At 52.2% G+C, this 23,414-nt stretch overlaps 1 protein-coding gene across 2 annotated transcripts; it reads right to left on the reverse strand.

The window, feature by feature from the left end:
* Positions 1-854: 854 nt before the first annotated feature.
* Positions 855-18,342, reverse strand: TMEM11 (transmembrane protein 11). 2 transcript variants are annotated; one of them, XM_074388322.1, is made up of 3 exons: positions 18,197-18,282; positions 13,944-14,234; positions 855-1,742 (listed from the first exon to the last, which is right to left on the reverse strand). In XM_074388322.1, coding segments are annotated over exons 2-3 (519 nt in total). In that variant the 5' UTR covers positions 13,946-14,234; positions 18,197-18,282; the 3' UTR covers positions 855-1,225. The 2 variants fall into 2 exon arrangements, with proteins under 2 accessions (XP_074244423.1, XP_003929368.3); XM_003929319.4 differs by lacking the exon at positions 13,944-14,234 and having other exon boundaries at positions 18,197-18,342.
* Positions 18,343-23,414: the final 5,072 nt, after the last annotated feature.

Raw genomic sequence — 23,414 nt, forward strand, 5'->3', positions numbered from 1 at the left:
AATACAAAAAAATCAGCTGGGCATGGTGGCGTGTGCCTGTAATCCCAGCTACTCAGGAGGCTGAGGCAGGAGAATTGCCTGAGCCCAGGAGGCGGAGGTTTCGGTGAGCCGAGATCGCGCCATTGCATTCCAGCCTGGCTAACAAAAGCGAAACTCCGTCTCAAAAAAAAAAATACAAAAAATTAGCTTGGCATAGTCCCAGCTACTCGGGAGGCTGAGGCAGGAGAATCGTCTGAATCCAAGAGGTGGAGGTTGCAGTGAACCAAGATCGTGCTGCTGCACTCCAGCTTGGCAACAGAGCGACTCAGTCTCAAACAAAAACAAAAACAAAAAACTGGCCACCGTTGCCTTAGAGAAAACGTGGCAGGTGACACACGTTTTGGTGTGAGGGAGCAGCACTGGCTTGGCTCCTGTGTAACAGGGAGCACCGAGGCCAGGGGGTGCTTCCAAGATTGCTCTGAGGGCTCTTCTGTCAGCCTAGAGCAATGGGTTAATAAACTCAGGGTCCAGTTTTGTGCTTCAAAGAAGCACGTTCAGATCGCTAAAGAGGAATCCTAGAGCCCAGAGTTCCCCACATGAACCCAAGTGGACACCCCAAAGCCTCCAAGCTTTGTCACCTTACGCCACCATCTTCCTGAGGAGCACGGTAGCAGTGCTGGCCTTAGGAAGGCTGAGGCCGAGGTGAGCCAGGAGACAGCTCCTGGGTGGGGTCTGGCCCCACAACTACCTCGGATCTAGGCTTGTCATCGCTAAGTGGTAACACCGCGCTGTCGCTAGGAGCAGGGCAGGGTGGCGACCGCCGCCCGGGGCCGATGTGCAGCAGCAGCAGTCACGGAAAGAGAGAACAGCGGGAGTTGAAATGCTCATAATTTTAATGGTCAACAGCTTCTGGTTGGGCTCTGGATGGTACAGTTAAACAATATACTTAAAGACCTCCCCCAAAGCACGTCCACACCCCCTCAGCAGCATTCCACTGCCCAATTAGACTTCCACAGCCTCAGACCCTCCTCTCGGGGTATGGAAATCCACATCTTAGTGTAATGAGCTGAAAAAACCCTGGGTACACCCGTGATCTGTTATTTTTTTTAAAAAATAACAAATATTAAGCCAAACACCTTCCCAGGCTCTGCTGCCTCACAGAGTTAAGAAACGTGACTGTGGCGATCTGAATGCTCTTGTCTCTTGTGGGCCGGGCGGTTATGCTTCTCTCCCTGCGCTCCCGAAATCATACAGCGTAGAGTTCGTAAATCTTCTTTACACAGTACGCCAGGGCGGCCAGGGCTATCGTGTTGTGCAGTCTCTTTCTGTGCAGGTCGTCCTTCCGGACCAGCACCACCGGGGTGGAAGACGTGAGTGTGTGCAGAGGCAGGCGTGACAGTTTATAGGCGTCGTACTCTACTTGGTACTTGCAGCAAGGGTCAAACTGCCAGGAGATCCCATAGAGGGTGCAGCAGGCCAGGCTGAGCACGCCAGCGGGCAGGGAGATGTAGTGGGAATAATCTAAGGGCAGCGCCAGTGGGGTGAAGAGGCAGGCGGTGCCCGCCAGCACGGCCGTCTTGTGCAGGCAGTTGCCCACAGTGATCCAGCGGGCCGTCTCGTCGCCGATGCGTGTGGGCTCGATCACGATGTATTTGTACTGGGCTTCCAAGGCCTGCTCCAGCTCATACTCAAACTGGTCTTGGGCATTCTCCCCGTTGTAGATCTCATGCACAATGTAGCAGTCCGTGGCCGACAAGCTCACCCTTTTGATGGAGGGGGCAGGAGAAAGAGGGAGTATGATTAGGCGTGCGTGTGTTTCAGCACTGGGGGAGGTCTGAGCCTCCGACTCAACTTACAGCCTGCACTGCGGAGGGCACCTCTCACTGAGGTTCTCATCCCAACACAAGACAATCAGTAAAAAGTATTTTTCCTGGCCAGGCGTGGTGGCTCACACTTGTAATCCTAGCACTGTGGGAGGCCGAGGCAGGTCGATCACGAGGTCAGGAGATTGCGACCAGCCTGGGCAACATGGTGAAACCCTGTCTCCACTAAAACACACACACAAAAATTAGCCAGGTGTGGTGACGCACGCCTGTAATCCCAGTACTTAGGAGGCTAAGGCAGGAGAATCGCTTGAACCCAGGAGGCGGAGGATGTGATGAGCTGAGACTGTGCCACTCCACTCCAGTCTGGCAACAGAGCAGGACTCTGTCTCAAAAAAAAAAAAAAAAAGAAAGAAAGAAAAAATTTCCTGAAAAAAATAGTGAAATATTAAAAAAGGCAGGAAAAGAAATACCTTGACTTAAAAATGACAAACGCAGGCCTGGTGGTTAGCCTAAGGCTGTGGACCAACTGATCTGTGAGTCAGCCCAGGAGCCTAAACGGGAGAGAACGACTGGGCAGAATCACATGGACACCAACTGCAGCACGAGGCCAGCCGCCTGAAAGCTGCTCTTAATCAGGGCACCTGCAGGAGGATTCACTGGAAATCAACAGACCTCGGGACAGATAAAGCTAAGCCCTTGTCCTCCGCAGTTCCTAAGCAGTCATCCTGGCCCTGCAGAACAGAGGCAAAAGGAAGGGCTTTGCCTTGGGTGACTGAAACCCAAACTCCTTTGGCTCTCCTGGGCGGCCAGGCTGTACAGGCCCTGGGTACCTTCCACGGGCCGGCAGCAGCACCCACCCCGCCATCGCGGAGGGGAGAACAGGAGACCCAGGACACTAGCCCACTCCATAGGAAAAGCGACCGTTTCACTGATTTTGGAAAAGACACACAGGAACAGTAGTGGCCCCCAAATTTAATGGGCAGGAAGGTCACTTGAGGGGTTTCAAAACATCCAGCCCAGACGATGACACCAATTCTGGCCCTGTAGACCCAGGCCCCTGCACCACCAGCTACAGCCACTCATTTGCATAAGAAACACTGCCACAGAGACCACACAAGGGGCTTTCCCCCTGGGACTGGGGATGCTCCACACAACCCCAACCAGCAGGAGAGTAATCCGGCCCATGGAAGGCTCAGCTCTGCAGCAAGGTCAGATGGTGGCCCAGCGGCACCCCGGCACTGACCATGGGCCAAGCTGCATTTTAGGCAGTCTGTTTTTTTCCTGGTTTCGGGCCTATCCGGTGCAAATTTCCCACCCAAAGCAGGATCTTCTTCCCCTGTGGCAGGCAGGCCTGAATTCAGGGCTGTCCACTCCTTGTCATCTTTCCTTGGCTGGTTTCAGCTGGCCCAGATCTTTCTGAATCTCTGCACGGTCACCCTGCATGCCACTTGTCCTCACCTGCAAGAAGGCTTTACCTGAGCCGTGACGGGGACACTGCTACACACAACTCTTGAGGCTGGATCAAGTTTTCCAACTCGTGGCTCCCAAGGCTGTGCACAGCCATGTTCTGTCCCCTACTCAGTGAAAAGCAGCCCCTTCCCTCGGCAAACCCTGGGCCCCAAGACGGTCAGACCCATCTGACTAAGGGACACGAGGCTCCAGGGACCTGCTGGTCACTGCTCCCCTACCGGAGCCCAGGCCCCTCCAACTGGGAGACTCTGGAACAGTGTTCCGGCCACACGAGGGTCAACATGGCCCATCTACCTATGGCTCCAAATGTCTGACAGGAAGCAGGTTCCTTTACTGGCCAAAGAGAAGCACAGCCCTCAATGTGCCCAGATGCGAAGGGCCCGCCTGCCTGTGCTGTCCTGGCATGCACGCCCGCCCGTGCAGAGGAAAGTCATGGGGAGCTGAGCCACCTGGCCAGTGGTAACATGGGGGTGATGAATGAAGACATTCGTAACAAGCCACTCCAGAACCTCAGCCCAGCATGAAGGTAGCCCCAGCCTCCTTCAAGGGTGGGAGCAATTCCAAGTGATGGGTGGTAGAAATCGGACTGTCAGGGCAAACTCCAATGGAGAAAAACAGGCGATCGTATTCCTACTGCTAAGACCCCCCCAGCTCAAAGCCTTCAGCTAACAAATAAGCAAACCTAACAGGCAGGGTTTCATTCTGGTCGGATAAACAACTGGTTAACGTCTCCTGTGGAGACACTGCAGATGAAAGTCATCAGTAATGGGCTGACTGTGCCCCCAAGCATGACGGCCCTACTCCCAGGTGGGAAGCACTTTCACAAAAGGCACTGGCTTGGACTTGGGCAAAGGGAACTCTTTATCCTGAAAAAGTAATTAAGCTGGGCTAAGGCAAAGCTTCCTAATTCAATCATAGGCCCTAATTAAACTGCATGCACTGGGGAGAAATCAGCGCTGCCAAGCCGCCTGTGACTGTGTGCCAGTGTCTTGCCTGCCTTGCTGGGGTGAACTGATGAGCTGTTTCTGTAAGACGGCACATTCGCTTATGAAATGGGGAAAGGAGGGTTTTCCTTCTGAAGTCCTCAGTGGAGTTTTTCCATTTGGTCTTAGAGGAGAGGTGAGGGGGAGCCCATGTCAGCTGTTATTCCCAGGCAGGATTCAACAATTTTCTTTTTTATTTTTTCCAGACAGAGTCTCGCTCTATCGCCTAGGCTGGAGTGCAGTGGCACAATCTCGGCTCACTGCAACCTCTGCCTCCCACGTCCAGGTGATTTTCCTGCCTCAGCCTCTCGAGTAGATGGGACTACAGGCACGTGCCACCATGTCCGGCTAAGTTGTTGTTTTTTTTTTTTTTCAGTAGAGACAGGGTTTCACTATGTTGGCCAGAATGGTCTCGACCTCCTGACCTCGTGATCCGCCTGCCTCAGCCTCCCTAAGTGCAGGGATTGTGTGAGCCAGCATGCCCAGCCAACAATTTTTAAGACACGGTGCTGCTCTGCCACCCAGGCAGGTGCGATCTTTGCTCATTGCAGCCTTGACCTCCCAGGCTCAAGAGATCCTCCCACCTCAGCCTCCTGAGTAGCTAGGACTACAGGTGTGTGCCACCATACCTGGCTAATTAAAAAAAAAAATTATTTTTTGAGACAGTCTCGCTCTGTCTCAAAGGCTGGAGTGCAGTGGCGTGATCTCAACTCACTGCAACCTCTGCCTCCCAGGTTCAAGTGATTCTCCTGCCTCAGCCTCCTAAGTAGCTGGGGTTATAGGCATCTGCCACCACACCTAATTTTTGTATTTTTAGCAGAGATGGGGTCTCATCATGTTAGTCAGGCTGGTTTTGAACTCCTGACCTCGTGATCCGCCCACCTTGTGCTGGGATTACAGGCGTAAGCCACCACACCTGGCCTAAAAAAGTTTTTTTTTTTTGTACAGATGGGGTTTTGCCATGTTGCCCAGGCTGGTCTCAAACTCTGGGCTCAAGTGTTCCACTCTCCTCGGCGTCTGAAAGTCCTGGGATTCAAAGGCAAGAGCTACCACATCCAGCCAGATTCAGCATTTTAAAGCCACACTCGGCAAACAAGCAGACCAGAGGCAGGGTCTTCACTGGCACTGGAGGACTGAAGGCTGAGCAGCACGCCCCCACATGCTTATATGAGAAATCGAGGGTGGTGTGCAGGGAGGCGCGGGGCCTCCACTCCCAGGTGGGAGCACTCCTAAGAAAACTCCCTTCTGGTCTCAAGTCCATCAGGCAAGAGGAGCAGAGAGGCCAGAGAACAAGGTAGGGGTGGGGGGCCAAATCTTGTCCCCATCTTGAGACTAAAATGGAGTTGCTTCCAAGTCAGCTGTGCATCCTACTGACCGTCAAAACCAGGCCAGGGACACCCTGGGGTGGGCACCAGAGGCGGGCTTCCTCCTTCAGGAGCATTCAAAGAAAAAGGGAGGTGCCAAGCTGGGGCTACACAATGTTCTCACCAACACCCAAATCCACCCTCGTGCAGTCCCTTTCTCTGCCCAGCAGGGCGGCGTCATCCTGAAGGTAGTGAAAACCACTGTTGGTCCCACTGAGGAAATCCGTGGAACCCCTAGCCACCGGAACAGACTGCCCCATCTGGAAACACAGCAGTGGGCAGATCCCAGTCCCTCACGCCCTCCGGCCCCCATCCAAGCCCAGCTGGCACCCACATCCACCCAGACCCCTCTGCAGGCTCCACTGCTTGCTGGGAAGGATGGGTGGGTCTGCCCGTGAGTCCCAACCAGCCTGGAAGTTTCGAGAGACCAAGGCCTTCCAGGATCCCTCCACATCACTGCTGTTGCCAAGTGTGGCCCACCCCCCAGCACAGGGAGTGAGGAGACCGGGTACCCTCTGCCCTTAGCTGTGGGCAGTCCTGTGAATGGCGCAGCCATGAGCAAGCATGTGGACATGGGGGCACTCGCCAGCATACATCCTGAGGTGGTGGCATGGGTCTGCCCCCACCTGCCTGCCAAACCACTGCCTCGGCCTCCTGCAGCCTCAGTGTCTTCTGTGGGCCGGGCACTCTTGCTGCCCACCATCTAAGACACCTACCCACAGCAAAAACACAAAGGGCATAAGCCACACTGCCCCCAAACGAAGGCAGCGTCCTGCACAGCTGCACTGAGGCCGGGGGCTCACCAATTCTGCTTTTAAAGCCAGTTAGGCAAAGGGAATCTCAGTTTCCCTTTGGGAAAGGACATGTGAAGTCTAGGGAAATGGATTTCTGGGATTCCATAATGAGACAGACCCTAGAAGGAGACAGCAAGGTTCAAACCAAAATACACACAGACACAGGTTTTGAAGCTGTCGCTGCTGGGCTCCTGGGGTTCAGGTCTGCATTGCTGACAGGGACTGCTGGACTTCTCTCACTTCAGAAACTCATGGCCATGACCAGCCGTGGTGGCTCACACCTGTAATCCTAGCACTTTGGGAGGCCAAGGTGGGCCGATCACTTGAGGTCAGGAGTTTGAGACCAGCCTGGCCAATGTGGTGAAACCATCTTTACCAAAATTCCAAAAATTAGCCAGGCGTGGTGGCGGGCACCTGTAATACTCAGGAGGCTGAGGCATGAGAATTGCTTGAACCCGGGAGGCAGAGGTTGCAGTGAGCCGAGATCTTGCCACTACACTCCAGCCTAAGTGACGAAAAGAAAAAGAAACTGCCAAGTACTCCCAGGAGAGAGACATGTCCAGCCAGCACCCGCTCACCCAGCAGCCATCCATGTATGGCTTGCTTCTGCTTGTGGGTCAAATAAAACCTAATGAAGGAAAGAACCCAGTCAGAAGGTGTCTCAAACCAGGGGAGAGCATCACTAGCTGCCCCCAAGCTTGTAAGGTCATGGGCTTCAGGAGCTGGGCGACCTGAAACCCGGTGCATGGGAGATTTTTTTTCTTTCTTTTTAAAAAAATTATATGCAGTGTTTATGTGTGTGTGTGTGTGTGTGTGTGTGTGTGTGTGTGTGTTTCCAAAGATGGGGTTTCACCATGATGGCCAGGCTGGTCTTGATCTCCTGACCTCAGGTGATCCACCCACCTCAGCCTCCCAAAGTGCTAGGATTACAGGCGTGAGCCACCGTGCCCGGACTTGTTTTTTTTTTGTTTGTTTGTTTTTTTCAAGTAAGAGCTAGTTGGAATCTTCCGAGCTTTGGGCTTCCTAAGGGACTGTATTTTTGCTTTTCATTGCAGGTGTGAAATGACCAGTAGGAGAGCATAATAGAGTCTATGTTTAAAAAAAAAAAAAAAAAAGAGGCTGGGTGTGATGGCTTCTGCACGTAATTCCAGCACTTTGGGAGACTGAGGCAGGTGGATCACCTGAGGTCAGGAGTTTGAGACCAGCCTGGCCAACATGGTGAAACCCTGTCTCTACTAAAAATACAAATATCAGCCAGGTTTGGTGGCATGCGCCTGTCATTCCAGCTACTCAGGAGCCTGAGGCAGGAGAATCGCCTGACCCTGGGAGGTGGAGGTTGCAGTGAGCAGAGATCAAGCCATTGCACTCCATTTCAAAAAAAAAAAAAAAAAAAAAAAAGAGGAAAAGGCAGCACCATTAACAGCAAAGTCTCCAAGCAAAATCAAGAAGTTCAGAGGAAAAGGCAGTATGCTATCTGTAGTATAGTTTTAAAAGTCTCTATTTGCTTTTACATGCACAGAACATTTTTGAAAGGATATGCAAACCAAAGACCTGAGATTTCTGACTGGTCACTAGGGAGGGAACTGAGAGGCTCAGGAAAGAAAAGGGAGGGAGGCCCTTTCTAGTAAATGACTTTTTATCTTTGTGAATCTGGCATATCTCTGGTACTTAAAGATCAGTGTCCGAAGTGGGTCTTAACAAGGAATAAGAAAAGCAAAAGGATCAGTATCACTTTCCTAAATACACCATGCCAGCACTGAGGTCGCTTTGTATACTCTGAGCCTGTAGCACTAGGAGCGAGTCAGCCTGTTCCAGCACCTCAGGGGGGCTACTGCAGACACTGAACGGGATCCCCCTCTGCGGCCTCAGGGTAGCTTGCAGGCGCTTGTGAGTGGGTGTCTTGAACTTCCCTCCCTCAGCCTTCAGCCAGAGTCAGCCTTCAGGCCCTCATCTCTCCACCTGAGCCCAACTCAATCGGCTCTCACACAGTCAGCGAAGGAATCCCCTGGGAACAGTAGCATTCCAGTTCAAAGGCGGTCACACTGAAAACTCAGCAGAGCAACTCCAAATCTGGGATGTGGGCACCCTGTGTCTGTCCTAGCAGCCAACGTCTGGAGCCGTCTCCCCAGAATGCAACAGCTACACAAGAAGGTTCAGAGCACTGTTTGGTGAGAGCCAAAGATGACCGACAGGAGAGCGAGGGCAGAGCCGCACCTCCTCCATGAGTGCCATGAACTAGCTCCAGTGGCCTGAGCCAAGGTACAAGTCTCACACACTCTTAAGGCGCGCAGAGCTCGGGAACTGAAAGCCCACTATACAAGACAGCAAGGAAGCTGTGGCCCACTTGGGCACAGGGCCTCCGCTGCAGGAGGCAGGCCAGGGTAACTAGTTCTCTATCACGCTGGGCAGGGAGCACAAAGGTTCATCACTTTGTCTTTTTTAAAGCGTGGTAAAATACACATAAAACATATCACCGTAAGCACTTTTAAGTGTCCAGTTCACTGGCAATAAGCCCATGCTCACTGATGTACAACCATCACCAGCATCCACCTCCAGGATTATCTTCCCAAACTGAAACTCTACCCATTAGATGTTCCCCCCATTCCCAAGCCCCTGCAAACTACCATGCTACTACTTTCTACCCCCATCAGTTTGACTATACGAGTTCTGTTTTTTTTTTTTTTTTTTTTTTGAGACAGAGTTTCGCTCTTGTTACCCAGGCTGGAGTGCAATGGCGCGATCTCGGCTCACCGCAACCTCCGCCTCCTGGGTTCAGGCAATTCTCCTGCCTCAGCCTCCTGAGTAGCTGGGATTACAGGCACGTGCCACCATGCCCAGCTAATTTTTTGTATTTTTAGTAGAGACGGGGTTTCACCATGTTGACCAGGATGGTCTCGATCTCTTGACCTCGTGATCCACCCACCTCGGCCTCCCAAAGTGCTGGGATTACAGGCTTGAGCCACCGTGCCCGGCCACAAGTTCTTCATATAAGTGGGATCCTATACAGTATTTGCCCTTTTGTGTCTGGCTTATTCTACTCAGCATAATTAGTCTCAGGAGTCATCCACACTGTAGCAGGTATCTGAATTTTCTTCCTTTTTATGGCTGAATAACGTTCCACTGTATTAAACCACATTTTGTTAATCCATTCATCTGTGGTGGGACACTCAGGTTTCCACCACTGGCTACTGTGAATAACGCTGCTGCAGACATGGGTGTACAAACATCTCTTTGAGTCCCTGTTTTTTTGCGCGGGTATATATACCCAGAAGCAGAACTGCTGGATCATACAGTAGTTCCATTTCTTTAGGTTTTTTGAGGAACCTCCATACTGTTTTCCACAGCGGCTGCACCATTTTACATTCCCACCAGCAGCACAGAAGGGTTCCCAAATCTCCATATCCTCACCAACACTTATGTTCCATTTTCTTTTTTTTGAGACAGAGTCTCGCTCTATCCGCCAGGCTAGAGTGCAATGGTGTAATCTCAACTCACTGCAACTTCTGACTCCCGGGACTTAAGCGAGTCTTGTGCCTCAGCCTCCCAAAGAGCTGGGACTACAGGCATGAGCCACCATGCCTAGCTAATTTTTGTATTTTTAGTAGAGATGGGGTTTTACCATGTTGGCCAGGCTGGTCTCGAACTCCTGGCCTCAAGTGATCCACCCGCTTCAGCTTCCCAAAGCACTGGGGTTACAGGCGTGAGCCACTGCACCTGGTCTCAGTTTTATTTATTTACTGGAAACAAAGTTTCACTCTTGTCACCCAGGCTGGAGTGCAGTGGCTTCCCAAAGCGCTGGGATTACAGGGTGAGCCACCGCACTGGGCCTTATTTATTTATTTATTTGAGACAAAGTTTCACTTGCCCAGGCTGGAGTACCATGGTGCCACTATACAAGAAAGCAAGGGAGCTGTGATGATCTGCCCAACTGGCCTTCCACAATGCTGTAATTACAGGCGTGAGCCACCACACCTGGCCGCATTTTCTTTTTTAATAGCAGCTATCCTGGCTGATCGTGGTGCATTTTCATCATCTCAGAAAGAAATTCTGCACCAATCTGCGCTTTCACATCTCCCTCAGACCTTCCCAGCCCTTGCCTATCACCAATCTGCTTCTCGACTCTGGATTTGCCAATTCTGGGCATTTCATTTAAATGGAACCCTATAACACGTGGTCTTCGGCAACTGGCTTCTTTCATTTGGCTTTTTTTTTTTTTTTTTTTCAAATGGAGTTCCGCTCTTGTTGCCCAGGCTAGAGTGCAATGGCGCAATCTTGGCTCACTGCAACCTCCACCTCCTGGGTTCAAGCGATTCTCCTGCCTCAGCCTCCCAAGTAGCTGGGATTACAGGCATTCGCCACCAAGCCCAGCTAATTTTGTAGTAGAGATGGGGTTTCTCCAAACTGGTCAGGCTGGTCTTGAATTCCCGACCTCGGGTGATGTGCCCACCTCGGCCTCCCAAAGTGCTGGAATTGCAATTTGCCTTGTTTTTAAGGGCCATCCTGCTGTGGCATGTTTATTACTTTTCACATGTTAAAAACATAACTTTTGATGTGTTTAACATATAACTTTTAAAAATCTAAGATAAAACTAGGCATGGTGGCTCACGCCTATAATCCTACCACTTTGGGAGGCTGAGGTGGGGTCAGGACTTCAAGACCAGCCTGGCCAACATGGTGAGACCATACTAAAAATACAAAATCAGCTCAGTGTGGTGGCACATGCCTGGGGTCCCAGCTCCTCGGGATATTGAGGCAGGAGAATCACTTGAACCAGGGAGGCAGAGGCTGCTGTGAGCCAAGATTACACCATTGAACTAATAGGTGACTTTTCAATTTCTTCATGCTTTTCTGTATTTTTCTAAAAAACCAAACGTGCTTCTTTTATAATGGGAACAATAATTATAAACTTATTCTTAAAAAGAAAAACTCTGTTCAACTCTATCTGAGGTAAAGAGACCAGATACCCGTGGGACCTCCTTCCACTGCCAAGAAGAGCAGGAACAGGAGGTGGCTCACTTCCTGCTCCAGAACCTTCTCGGTGCCCATGAGAGGCGGTAGTCTGGATGTGGACAGCTTCTCATGGCTGAGGTGTCATGCTGATGTCAGCCTGCAGTCCTGCCCAAAAAGAGGAGGACAGTTCCAGGTCCCTGTTTCCCTTGAGGAAACACTGGCCAAGATGCCAGGCCAGCCACCATCACCTCCCCCGTCCTGAGAGACACCGCAGAGCCAAATCTGAGTGGAAGCATCTGCGTTAAGCCCTTCCTGGAGAGGGACCTGGGCTCACAGGCAGGCCTGAAACTCCACGAGGACAGAAGCTGCATTTTCCTAGTTTCCCCAGCACTGGGCCTGAATGTAACAGGTTCCCAAAAGACGAAGGCGGAGGGCGTTTGTAATGATTACAGGCGTTCGCCACGGGAGTGACAGGAGGAGAAAAACAATTATGGTTATTAAGAGAACTAGTACTGGAAAAAGGTCAAACTAGGTCCATCTGTCCGGCTGCTTTTTGCTCACCTATGATCCAGGAGGTGCTGGGCTGGACCTCCACCCACGTCTGCCTAATTAAGCCCTGCTTCTTCGGGACCTACAGAAAGCACGGGAATGAAGCAGTGAAAGCCTGTGTCCAGACTCAAAGGCACAGGCAGGCGGACCCACACCCTGAGGACAGCTCCACAGGCCAAGGAACTCTCACAGGACACCCGGCCCTTTCGTCTGTTTCAGAGGACACTTTCCTGTGCTGCACACTGTAACTGTCAGCCCTTCTGTATGGGGAGCAGGAACACAGCGCCCTGAGTATAGGAGTCCTCAGGCTGGATTCAAGTTCCCTCTCGGCTGCCCACTGGCTTTGTGTCCGAGGGCAACACACCCGGCCCCTCTGAGCCAGTTTCCCGTGTTGTCAAATGGGGCCCCAGAGGCCCTGGCTCTCCCATAGGACTGCAGTGAAGACGGGAACAGTCGCCAAGCACTGCCCCTCTGCCAAAGGCACATGTGGCTGATGAAATTTAAATTAATTAAAGTTAGACATATCAAGAAACTCAGTTCCTGGCCAGGCACAGTGGCTCACACCTATAATCCCAGCACTTTGGAAGGCCACAGTGGGTGGATTGCTTGAGCCCACAAACTTAAGACTAGCCTGGACAACATGGTAAAACCTCGCCTCTACAAAAAATACAAAAATGAGCTGGGTGTGGTGGTGCAAGCCTGTGGTCCAGCTACTCGGTAGGCTGGGGTGGGAGAATGGTTTGAGCCAGGGAGAGGATGCAGCGAGCCGAGGTCACACCCGCACTCCAGCCTGGGTGACAGAGCCAGACCTTGTCTCATAAAATATATAAGTATATAAATAAAACCTCAGCTCCTCAGACACTGCAAAGTCCTGACAGCCACAGGTGGCTGATGGCTGCCCCAATGAACTGCAGGGACACACCAGGATCTGTCGTGCCAGAAACTCTTACTAGACAGCCCTGCTCTGAAGAACAGTTATGACTACTGCATGGCTGTCAGCTTTTCCTGAGAACTGTGCCCTTAACGTGGCTGCTGGCACCAGGGCGGAACCCAGTGGCGGCCGGGAGGTTCCCGGGTGTGCTCACTCATGGAGTGCTGCCCACCTCCAGCCCTGGCACCTCGATCACTGACGAGTATGTGCACACCCAAATGCCGGGGCAGAGGAGCCACCTCCCCACCTCCGTGGACCCAGGTGCAGCCCTCCCCTCTTCAGAAGGTGGGGGGGGTCTTCCCTGGAATGTGACTTTGACCTAAATGACTGAACCACTGAGGCACAAATTAATGCACTTGGAATTCAGGTTGCTTGGGTGAACCAAGGGAAAAAGAAATTCTTGAAAACTTGAAGGCACATCAATGCCAAAGAGGATGAACCCCCATCCTAACCTATGAATCCAATTTCTGCAGCCAGAACATGTGGCTCTCCAGAACATGTGGCTCTTTGTTAAGTAGCTGAGTAGAACCCCATGACCAGTGGCTAAACCCTCACACATTTGGGTGCAGATCCCATATCTGCTCATCTCATTCCAGCCAGAAGGAAACAAACACTCCCACCATACACAAAAGGGAACATGGGAGTCTTTCGAGAGAGTAAACACTCCCAAACCCTGATAGTCTAAAAGGGAAGGATCAGAAAGGAAAGGGAAGCTGTCACCCCAGGACCATGACCCAAACTGCATCCAGGGCTTGTGTTCCATCTGCTCACTGGATGAACCTGCATGGGCCACCTGGGCCCAGGCACACCTGAGTTCACAAAGAAGAGGTCAGGTCCCGGGGAATAAAGCATGGCATGGAAAGCCATGGACGTCAGCCCACGGAACTGGCTGCCTGGAAAACGCTGGAGCAGACGGCCATGCAAGCCAGGGGAGAGCAAGGCCACAACAAGGAACTTCACCGTAAACCTGAACCTTCAGCCCAGTGCATCTGGCCCTCGGCATACCCCAGGTTGCCTTATATCATGCTCAGAAGCAGATCGAGTACATCTTCACGTGATTAGAAAAACAGGAACTCGGAGCACACAGCTATACTCACATTCCAACAATCACGGAGGGCTCGGGAGGCTCAGGGGCCCTGAGAGAGTGAAGCCAAGCAGCCCAAGTAAGACAGGCGGGGCTGTCTCTGAGCTGGTCCAGGCTGGCACACGGCGGCAGAACACAGATACCTGCACTGTGCTTTCCTAGATGGGCAAGTGTGTCTCAAAGACGCCGACAGGACAAGTGGCAATCGGTTGGATGTGCTCGTTGCCAGTGTGCTGAATTTTGGACAAGAATTCAGGTTACAGCTCAGAGTCTGATGTTCTTCATTACAAACACTGTTGGTTCCCTAGATTTAATGGAGTGGAGAGAAAAATCAACATGCAAGCACTACCATTTTGCTATTTCCACCCCTCCTATTTTAGTCAAAACCAGCACCGTCCATGTCAGAACGTTCTGCAGTGATGGAATGTTCTCCACCTATGCTGTCCAATGTGGTAGCCACAAGCCAGAAGTGGCTACTGAGCCCCTGAAATGTGGCTAGTGAGACTGAGGAGCAGAAGTCTTCATTTTCTTTAATGTTAATGAATTTAAATGTAACTGCCACATGTGGCTGGTGGCTACTGAACTGCTGTTAATCGAGCACTGATTCTAGAGCTGTGGTTCTAGACTCAGCAGAGTAAAGCAAGAACCCACACGCCACAGGCGCTAAGCTGGAGCAGCTAAAACACAGCGCCAGCAGTAATACTGGGGACAATCTGGCGCCAGGTGGGGCCTTTATGTACAACGCATGATTTAAGAGTTGGTAGCCACTGGCAAATCTGGTAAGTCCGCCCAAAGTGTTGCTCTGTTCCTGCCCCTGCCCCAAACCAATGTTTCCCTCAGCTTCGGCAAAAGCAGATGCCAACCAGGTATGTGCAGCAACTGGGGAGAGCACTCATATAACATGGAGCTGAGCTTGGAGTCAGCACAAATGTGACATGGAACAAAGTCATTTAAGAGAGCCATAAACAGCCTACTTCAGTCATAAGAGCCAATAATACACTCAGATCTCATAATCTAGGCCATCAGCTAATCCGCCCTGCCCCACCTGAACACCCATCACCAACTGAGCAGGAATGGAGGGATGCCCAGAAGTCAGCTTGCTAGCCCCACAGCGGGTTATGTTTCCAGCCACTCCTCAGCATGGAAAGATCTTAGGGAAGCTGGGCTTGGGCAAGTGACTCTTCCAACAGAACCTGACTAGGGCTTTATAGCAAAAGCAAACAGAGTAGTCTCCACCCATTCCGTGTTCTAGGAGAGTAGATGGTGACATCCAAACTACAAAACCAAATGCCACATTCCTGCTGGCACACAACACTTGCATGTGTGGGTAGAGCCTTCAGCTCCAGGCCAAACCTGAACACCTAGAGACCAAGCAGGTTAAATGCATTGAGTCAAGCTGTCAGGTGAGGAACCATGAACTGGAGAGTGCTTGTCCTGACCAAAAAGAGTCAGCCACTACCCAGCTTTTCAGGAAACGTTTTATGTGAAATCTATTGGCAACTAATTTAAATTTCTCTTAAGAACTGTCGAAGTTCGGCCTGGCGTGGTGGCTCATGCCTGTAATCCCAGCACTTTGGGAGGCCGAGGCAAGCGAGACCAGCCTGACCAACATGGAGAAATCCCATCTCTATTACAAATACAAAAAGTAGCTGAGTGTGATGGCGTGTGCCTGTAATCCCAGCTGCTCGGGAGGCTGAGACAGGAGAATCGCCTGAACCCAGGAGGCGGACGTTGCAGCAAGCCGAGATGACACCATCGAACTCCAGCCTGGGTAACAAGAGCAAAACACCGACTCAGAAAAACAACTGTTGGGGCCGGGCGCGGTGGCTCATGAGGTCAAGAGATCGAGACCATCTTGGTTGACATGGTGAAACCCCGTCTCTACTAAAAAAAAATACAGAAAATTAGTTGGGCATGGTGGTGCGTGTCTGTAGTCCCAGCTACCCGGAAGTCTGAGGCAGGAGAACTGCCTGAACCCAGGAGGCAGAGGTTGCGGTGAGCCGAAATCGCGCCATTGCACTCCAGCCTGGGTAACAAGAGCGAAACTCCGTCTCAAAAAAAAAAAACAAAAAACAAAAACTGTTGAGGTTCAACAATCAACTACACTACTACACTGCTGGTCTGCAGACTCCATTCTGAATAAGTACTAGTCTCAAGCCAAAGCAAAAACAACTCTTAATATCTGTTTTCTTAGATCAATAAAAGCTTAACTTGCCGGGCGCGGTGGCTCAAGCCTGTAATCCCAGCACTTTGGGAGGCCGAGGCGGGTGGATCACGAGGTCGAGAGATCGAGACCATCCTGGTCAACATGGTGAAACCCCGTCTCTACTAAAAGTGCAAAAATTAGCTGGGCATGGTGGCACGTGCCTGTAATCCCAGCTACTCAGGAGGCTGAGGCAGGAGAATTGCCTGACCCCAGGAGGCGGAGGTTGCGGTGAGCCGAGATCACGCCATTGCACTCCAGCCTGGGTAACAAGGGCGAAATTCCGTCTCAAAAAAAAAAAAAAAAAAAAAAGCTTAACTTGTGCTGCCAAGGCTCCTGTTCCCTGCCTGAGGCGTCCGTCTTCAGCGCTTTTTCAGTGGATTTTTGTTTGTTTGTTTTGAGACAGAGTTTCGCTCTTGTTACCCAGGCTGGAGTGCAATGGCGCCATCTCGGCTCACCGCAAACTCCGCCTCCTGGGCTCAGGCAATTCTCCTGCCTCAGCCTCCTGAGCAGCTGGGATTACAGGCACGTGCCATCCACCATGCCCAGCTAATTTTTGCACTTTTAGTAGAGACGGGGTTTCACCATGTTGACCAGGATGGTCTCGATCTCTCGACCTCGTGATCCACCCGCCTCGGCCTCCCAAAGTGCTGGGATTACAGGCTTGAGCCACCGCGCCCGGCCTTCAGTGGATTTTAATCCAACTAGAGGGCCTACGTGTCTCTCTAATATTTTGTGTTTTCTAAACACGTTATTTCCTATTACTGTTTGCATTGAATATCTTGAAAATGTTTCCTTAAGGGCATGTGAAAACCAGTGAGGTAACTCATTTAAATAGCCCAATCTAAGAAATACCAGGCAGGAGTTAGAAAAACAAAAGTGTTTGCCATTGCTTTTCCAAGGAAGAGGAAATGCAGAATGGGCAATGTTGGATAACCAGGCTCAGGGATAAAAGGCGAGCTAAAGGATTCTATCGCAACTGCCAAACAGGAATAATCTTCCCAGCTGGGAAAGCCATCTGCAAGCAATAGCAATGAACGCAGGATGGAATCAGTCATAGAAAAGGAATAATGCAGAATAGTAGAGAGGAAGAGAACTTTTCTGTTATACAATCCTCACCAAAAGAAAGACGGGGTGGGGTGGGGAGTGGGGGACCCAGCAAAACCAAAACTTTCCTTTTTTGCTAACGGCTGCTATTCCAGTCAAGCTTTAGCGGATAGTTAATCCAGGTGGCTCCACCAGTATACATCGTCTCCCAAACTCCTACTGGCTGAACAGCTTCTAGTGACTTCCACTAGCTGAAACTGCTTCCTAGAAGCAAAAACTGCAACTTCAACATGAAATACGGAAACTACTCCAATCTCATCTAGAAACTGGTTATTCAAATGAAGGTCCCCCTTGGAAGAAACACGCTCCTAGCTCCCTAGCGACACACTATTCATTAGTGAAGGTACTTTAGAGGACTTCCACAGCAGGAGCACTCGCACAGAACAATCCAAAAGTCTCCAGAATCGCCCCTCGACGAAGCGGCCGGCTCCGGGCCCGGAAGAGACACATGGAAGGGGGGAGGGCGCTAAAGCTCCCTGGTAAACGTGCGAATTAAACTGCCCCTGCAGCGGCCGGCCTTCTGTGAAGGCTTCCCCTTCTTTCTCTCTCTGGGGGCCCTGTCCTCCGCACGTCGGGGACTGCGGCCGAGATGGCCACGCGCGTGGCCAAGCGGGGCGGGTGCTTCCGCCGCCGCTCGGCCCGCGGGCAGCTAGGCAGGTTCCTGGGGATTGCGCGGGGCGCCCGTCTCTCTCCGCACAGCCCGGCTTCGTGCCCCGCCCCGCACGGCCGCTGCCCACCTTACCCAGCTCGGGTAACCTCCCTTCCCCTAAGCTCTCCGCCGAGACCTTCGGCCTGGCTCCCACCCGGATCCCGGATCCTCCGGAACTGCAACCCCGTATGCCCGGAGGGGGTCCGGGGGGCCAGGGCAGGAAGGCTGCTGCAACCCCCGGAAGCCGCGCTGGGCTCTCCGGCCCCTAAGCCGCCTGCACCGGGAGCAACAAGCCCTTGGGTCTCACCTCTCTCGGGCGCTGCCGCCACTGCTGCCCGGGCCAAGACGCCTCCTTCCCCAAGCGGCCATCTTGGAGACACTCTGCTCGCCAACGTCTCGCGCCAAGGCGGCATCGGGAGAGCAGGCGAACCGACGGGAAGTGTAGTCCGGCCCGCTATCGTGGGCCGCTCGGCGGGCGGAAGCCGGACCCGGCGGAACTACCGCACCCACAAGGCAGCGCGCCGGAAGCCCCGCCCCCGGGGTCGCACGGTCCCGTAGTACTTCTGCGAGGGCGCGTGGCCCCCGGGAGCCGTCCTGGTTCAAGCACTTTGGAAGAAACTGAAGTTCCCGGCGTTCTCAGCCTGGGAGTCACCGGCGCCTGCCCGCCGGTACGTCCTCCGGTTTCGTGAGCCAGTAGCAGATGGAGAGAGGACAGAAAAGTGCCTACAACTCCCATAGCGCCGCGCAGAGGCGCCCGGCCCTGCAGCCTCCTCCTTCCAGGCCGCGTCTCCGGCCGGGGGCCACCGCTCTGTCTGCGGGCCTCTAGCGCCCGGCCCTTCCGCGTCGACCCGCCTGCCCTTCACAGCCTCGGCCCGTAAGGTCACCGAGGGTCGGGAGGCGCCGCCCGGGCCCTCTTCGGAGGCAGGCGCTGCTCCCACACCATCCCCCCAATTTTCTTAGACTCCTGGGTACTTTGGAGACCGAGACAGACACGCCGTCCCTGCTGCCACCGGAGGCTCCCGCTTGCAGGTTCAGGCGGTTAGAGGAGAGGATCTGAAAGCACAGAACGGGAATAGCTGTGTAATAACTGCTGCGAAGGAGAGAGGGCCCTGCGACAGCCATAGCCCTGTTTTAGGCAGGGCCTCCAGGCCTCTTAGACTCAGTTCCTGCCCCGCAGCCACGCCTGCCCTGCCGCTGCGATGGCATAATCTCGGAATCTTTGGAGGCAGATGCAGGGCTAAACCATCCACCTGACGGAAACCCAGGACCCGACATCTCCCTGCCTGGACACTCCTGTAAAGAGCCAAAGTCAGGAAGGACTAACCGGAACCTTGAGATTCCCAGGTGCTGCTGCCTCAGATCTGTGGACTCTTTGGGGGATCTCTTACAGTTTGTGAACTTCTCAGTCCCTCTACTGCTCCCACAGACAACGTTGCTAGATATATTAGTTGGTCCCACGAATACTTAAATGCGAAAACCTGGTCCAGATCCAGACCAGCTGGGCGTGTCACATTCCTGTGCAGTGGAACCCCCTCCCCACCCCCTGCAGGCCACAGCAGGCGGAGGGCGACCCTCTCATTGTTGAGGTTTCTTTTGGATTTCCTTCCAGCTCACATTCTACTACAGTTTTAGCTTCTTACAATCCTTTCACGGTCCCTCATCACCTACGGTGTGTGATTCAGACTCCTTAGCACAATCGAGAAGCCCCTCCTTAGTTTGAAAATTGCCTCGCTCTCCAAATTCAACTGTCTGGAACCTACCAGCCTAGTAAATTCAGACGGTTTGTAGGTACACAGATGTTCTATGCCTTGCCTAAAATCCTTTTTTGCCTCCCAGCCAACTTCTATGTTTCAAGACCTTGTACCTGTCCAGTTTCTAGAAAGTACCTGGTCTTCCAGTTGGATCATACAGCCCTGCCTCCAAGTGTCAGTGTAGCCCATGCTGGAGACCTCTGGACAATTCCACGGTATGACCCTGCCTGCAGATAACGCCTGTCTTTTCTCTGGATCAGTGTGGTGCACTTCTGGCTCAGGGCTGCTCGTGTAACTTATGTTTCTCAGCTGCCTGGTTTGTTTCATGGGATGATATTATTATGGTACCTCAGAGAACTGCTGTATTTCCTGAGGTGTTACATATATGGAACTTAGAAAAACAGCACAAGGTAACAGTAACAACTGATTATTATGTAGTGCCAAGTGCTGTTCTATATTTCGAGTGATCTACATCTTGATCTTCACAACAACTCTATGAAAGTGATACTGTTGGCTGGGTACAGTGGCTCATGCCTGTAATCCCAGCATTTTGAGAGGCCGAGGCAGGTGGATCACCTGAGGTCAGGAGTTAAGACCAACCTGGCCAACGTGGTAAACCTCATCTCTACTAAAAACACAAAAATTAGCTGGGCATGGTGGCATGTGCCTGTAATCCAGGCTACTCAGGAGGCTTAGGCAGGAGAATTGCTTGAACCCAGGAGGTGGAGGTTGCAGTAAGCCGAGATCACGTCGCTGCACTCCAGACTGAACAGCAGAGTGAGACTGTCTAATAAAAAAGTGATACTGGGCCAGGTGCGGTGGCTCATGCCTGTAATCCAAGCACTTTGGAGGCCAAGGCAGGTGGATCACCTGAGGTTGGGAGTTCAAGACTATCCTGACCAACATGGTGAAACTTGGCCTAAAAAAAAAAAAAGTGGCCCGGTGCGGTGGCTCAAGCCTGTAATCCCAGCACTTTGGGAGGCCGAGGCGGGTGGATCACGAGGTCGAGAGATCGAGACCATCCTGGTCAACATGGTGAAACCCTGTCTCTACCAAAAATACAAAAAATTAGCTGGGCATGGTGGTGCGTGCCTGTAATCCCAGCTACTCAGGAGGCTGAGGCAGGAGAATTGCCTGAACCCGGGAGGCGGAGGTTGCGGTGAGCCGAGATGGCGCCATTGCACTCCAGCCTGGGTAACGAGAGCGAAACTCCGTCTCAAAAAAAAAAAAAAAAAGTAGAGACGGGGTTTCACCATGTTGACCAGGATGGTCTCGATCTCTTGACCTTGTGATCCACCCGCCTTGGCCTCCCAAAGTGCTGGGATTACAGGCATGAGCCACCACGCCCAGCTTCTTTTTGTTTTCAAACAGAGGTTTGCTGTGTCACTTAGGCTGGCCTCCAGTTCCTGGGCTCAAGTGATCCTCCCCCTTCAGCCTCCCAAAGTGTTGGCATTACAGGTGTGACACCTGGCCCAGCCACAATAATTCTTTTAAAACACTAAATACAACCATACTGTTTTTCTGCTTAGAATCTTCTAGTGGAGCCTCAGCAACAAGTCTAGGCCCCTGGCCATGGCCTGTGTTGTTAGCTGCTGGGACAAACGGGCTGAGAAACGCTACATTGCTGAGATGCAGTTCAGTATGCGTCTTCCTCACTGTGGTGCGAAGCAGGTGTCTCTTGCCAGTGGATAGCTTTCCTCCACACAGTGATTCAGGGACCCAGGCTCCAGCTGTTTTGTTCCCCTTCTGTATCCAGCCAGTGAAGGGGAAACAGGTTAGGGAGGGGCCCTCCCCCTCTTAGAAGCTTCAGTCCACCTCTGCTCACCATGGACTGCAAGGGGAAACTATGAAATAGTGTATCCAGGGAGGTCAGAAAATGGATTTGTAATGATTCACTATGAGTCTCAGCAACAGTCACCAGTGTGTTCTTTCTTCTATCACACCCTCCCCCAGAGGGATGACTCCAAACCCCATCCGTCTCTGCCTGTGGCCCTGCACCTTCTGGAACATGCCATGCTCTCTACCAGCACCATCCAGTGACCACCCCCCCAAGTAAAATCCAGTTCCTGCTCCCTCTGAACTGGCTGGGGGCAGTTAGTCTTCTCATTAGGGAAGGGGGAATGGGGATACCCGCCAGCCCCCACCCCACGATGGCAGAATGTGAGGGGGCGGTGTCGCGAAGCCCCCTGTCCTACTCACGGAGGGATTTCCCAGCTCTGGTTTCGGGAGGCACCTCCTCATCCACTTTTCTCCTTGGCGACATCTGAGGTGGGGACCACATGGTTTTTGCAGCTCTTTTCCTGTCTGTCCAAGGATGGAGGCTCTAGGTTCGTTCTACAACACAGGCTTGTGGTGTGTCTTTGGCAATACAATTCCCTCCAGATCTTAGGCAGTTTTCCTCCCAGTAAGTTCCACGTGGCCACACCCAAGGTACTTTCTACCATCTTCCTCTAGCGGCTTTATTTCTTCGGTTCCTCGCACGTCTCTGTCTCTGCCGTTTCTGTCTATTTACCGATACTGACCTTGAGAACATCTCCGTGTGGCAAGACCACTCACTTCATTTGATCGCTGCTGCGCAACTGAGGCCTTTGTAGAGCTGAGAGCTTTTTTTTTTTTTTTTTTTTTTGAGACAGATTCTCTCTGTTACTCAGGCTGGAGTGCAGTGGTGCAATCTCACTGCAGCCTCTGCCTCCTGGGTTTCAGCAATTCTCCGCCTCAGCCTCCCGAGTAGCTGGAATTACAGGCACGTGCCACCATGCCTGGCTACGTTTTTGCATTTTTTAGTAGAGACAGGGTCTCGCCATCTTGGCCAGGCTGGTCTTGAACTCCTGACCTCGTGATCCACTTGCCTCAGTCTCCCAAAGTGCTGGGATTACAGGTGTGAGCCACCATGCCCGGCCTGAGCTGAGAGCTTTCATGAGCCTTTGCTACTTCAAACCTTTTCAATATTTCCTGGTATTTGAGATCCATTTACAGTTCACTTTTCCATCACTGCACGGCCACAAACTCTTCATATTTCCCTTTCTTTCTTTCTTTTTTTTTAAGATGAGGTTTCACCATGTTAGTCAGACTGGTCTTGAACTCCCGACCTCAGGTGATCCGCCCGCCCTGGCCTCCAAAGTGCTTGGATTACAGGCGTGAGCCACCATGCCTGGCCTCATATTTCCGTTTCTTCCATTTATACACTATTAATATTTTGCTTGAGTGCATCTCTGTCTCACAATGCCTTACTATACACCAAAGGAGTGACCAACATATATATATTTTTTTGAGACGGAGTCTCACCTTGTCTCCCAGGCTGGAGTGCAGTGGCGTGATCTTGGCTCACTGCAACCTCTGCTGAGTTCAAGCGATTTTTCCTGCCTCAGCCTCCTAAGTAGCTGGGACTGCAGGCACATGCCATTATGCCCAGCTAATTTTTGTATTTTTGGTAGAGGTGGGATTTCCACCATGTTGGCCAGGATGGTCTCAATCTCTTGACCTTGTGATATGCTTGCCTCTGCCTCCCAAAGTGCTGGGACTGCAGGAGTGAGCCACCGCGCCCAGCCCAACATCCATTTTGATTGCAGCTCACTTAGCCATCTTCCTCTGGAGCTACACGCCTACTCTTCCCCACTCTGCCTGCCATGCTATTGTAGGCTCCAGCTCCAACAAACATGTCACCCCTGCATGACGTGTGTCTCCCGCTTTCCATTCTGCAACATCTGTTTCCGTGTTCCCTGCTGCCTGTCCACTAAGCCACTGCTACGTGTTCTAGGTTTCAAGTTATGGCAG

Source organism: Saimiri boliviensis, chromosome 17 (assembly GCF_048565385.1).
Source record: "Saimiri boliviensis isolate mSaiBol1 chromosome 17, mSaiBol1.pri, whole genome shotgun sequence".
Classification (NCBI taxonomy): domain Eukaryota; kingdom Metazoa; phylum Chordata; class Mammalia; order Primates; family Cebidae; genus Saimiri; species Saimiri boliviensis.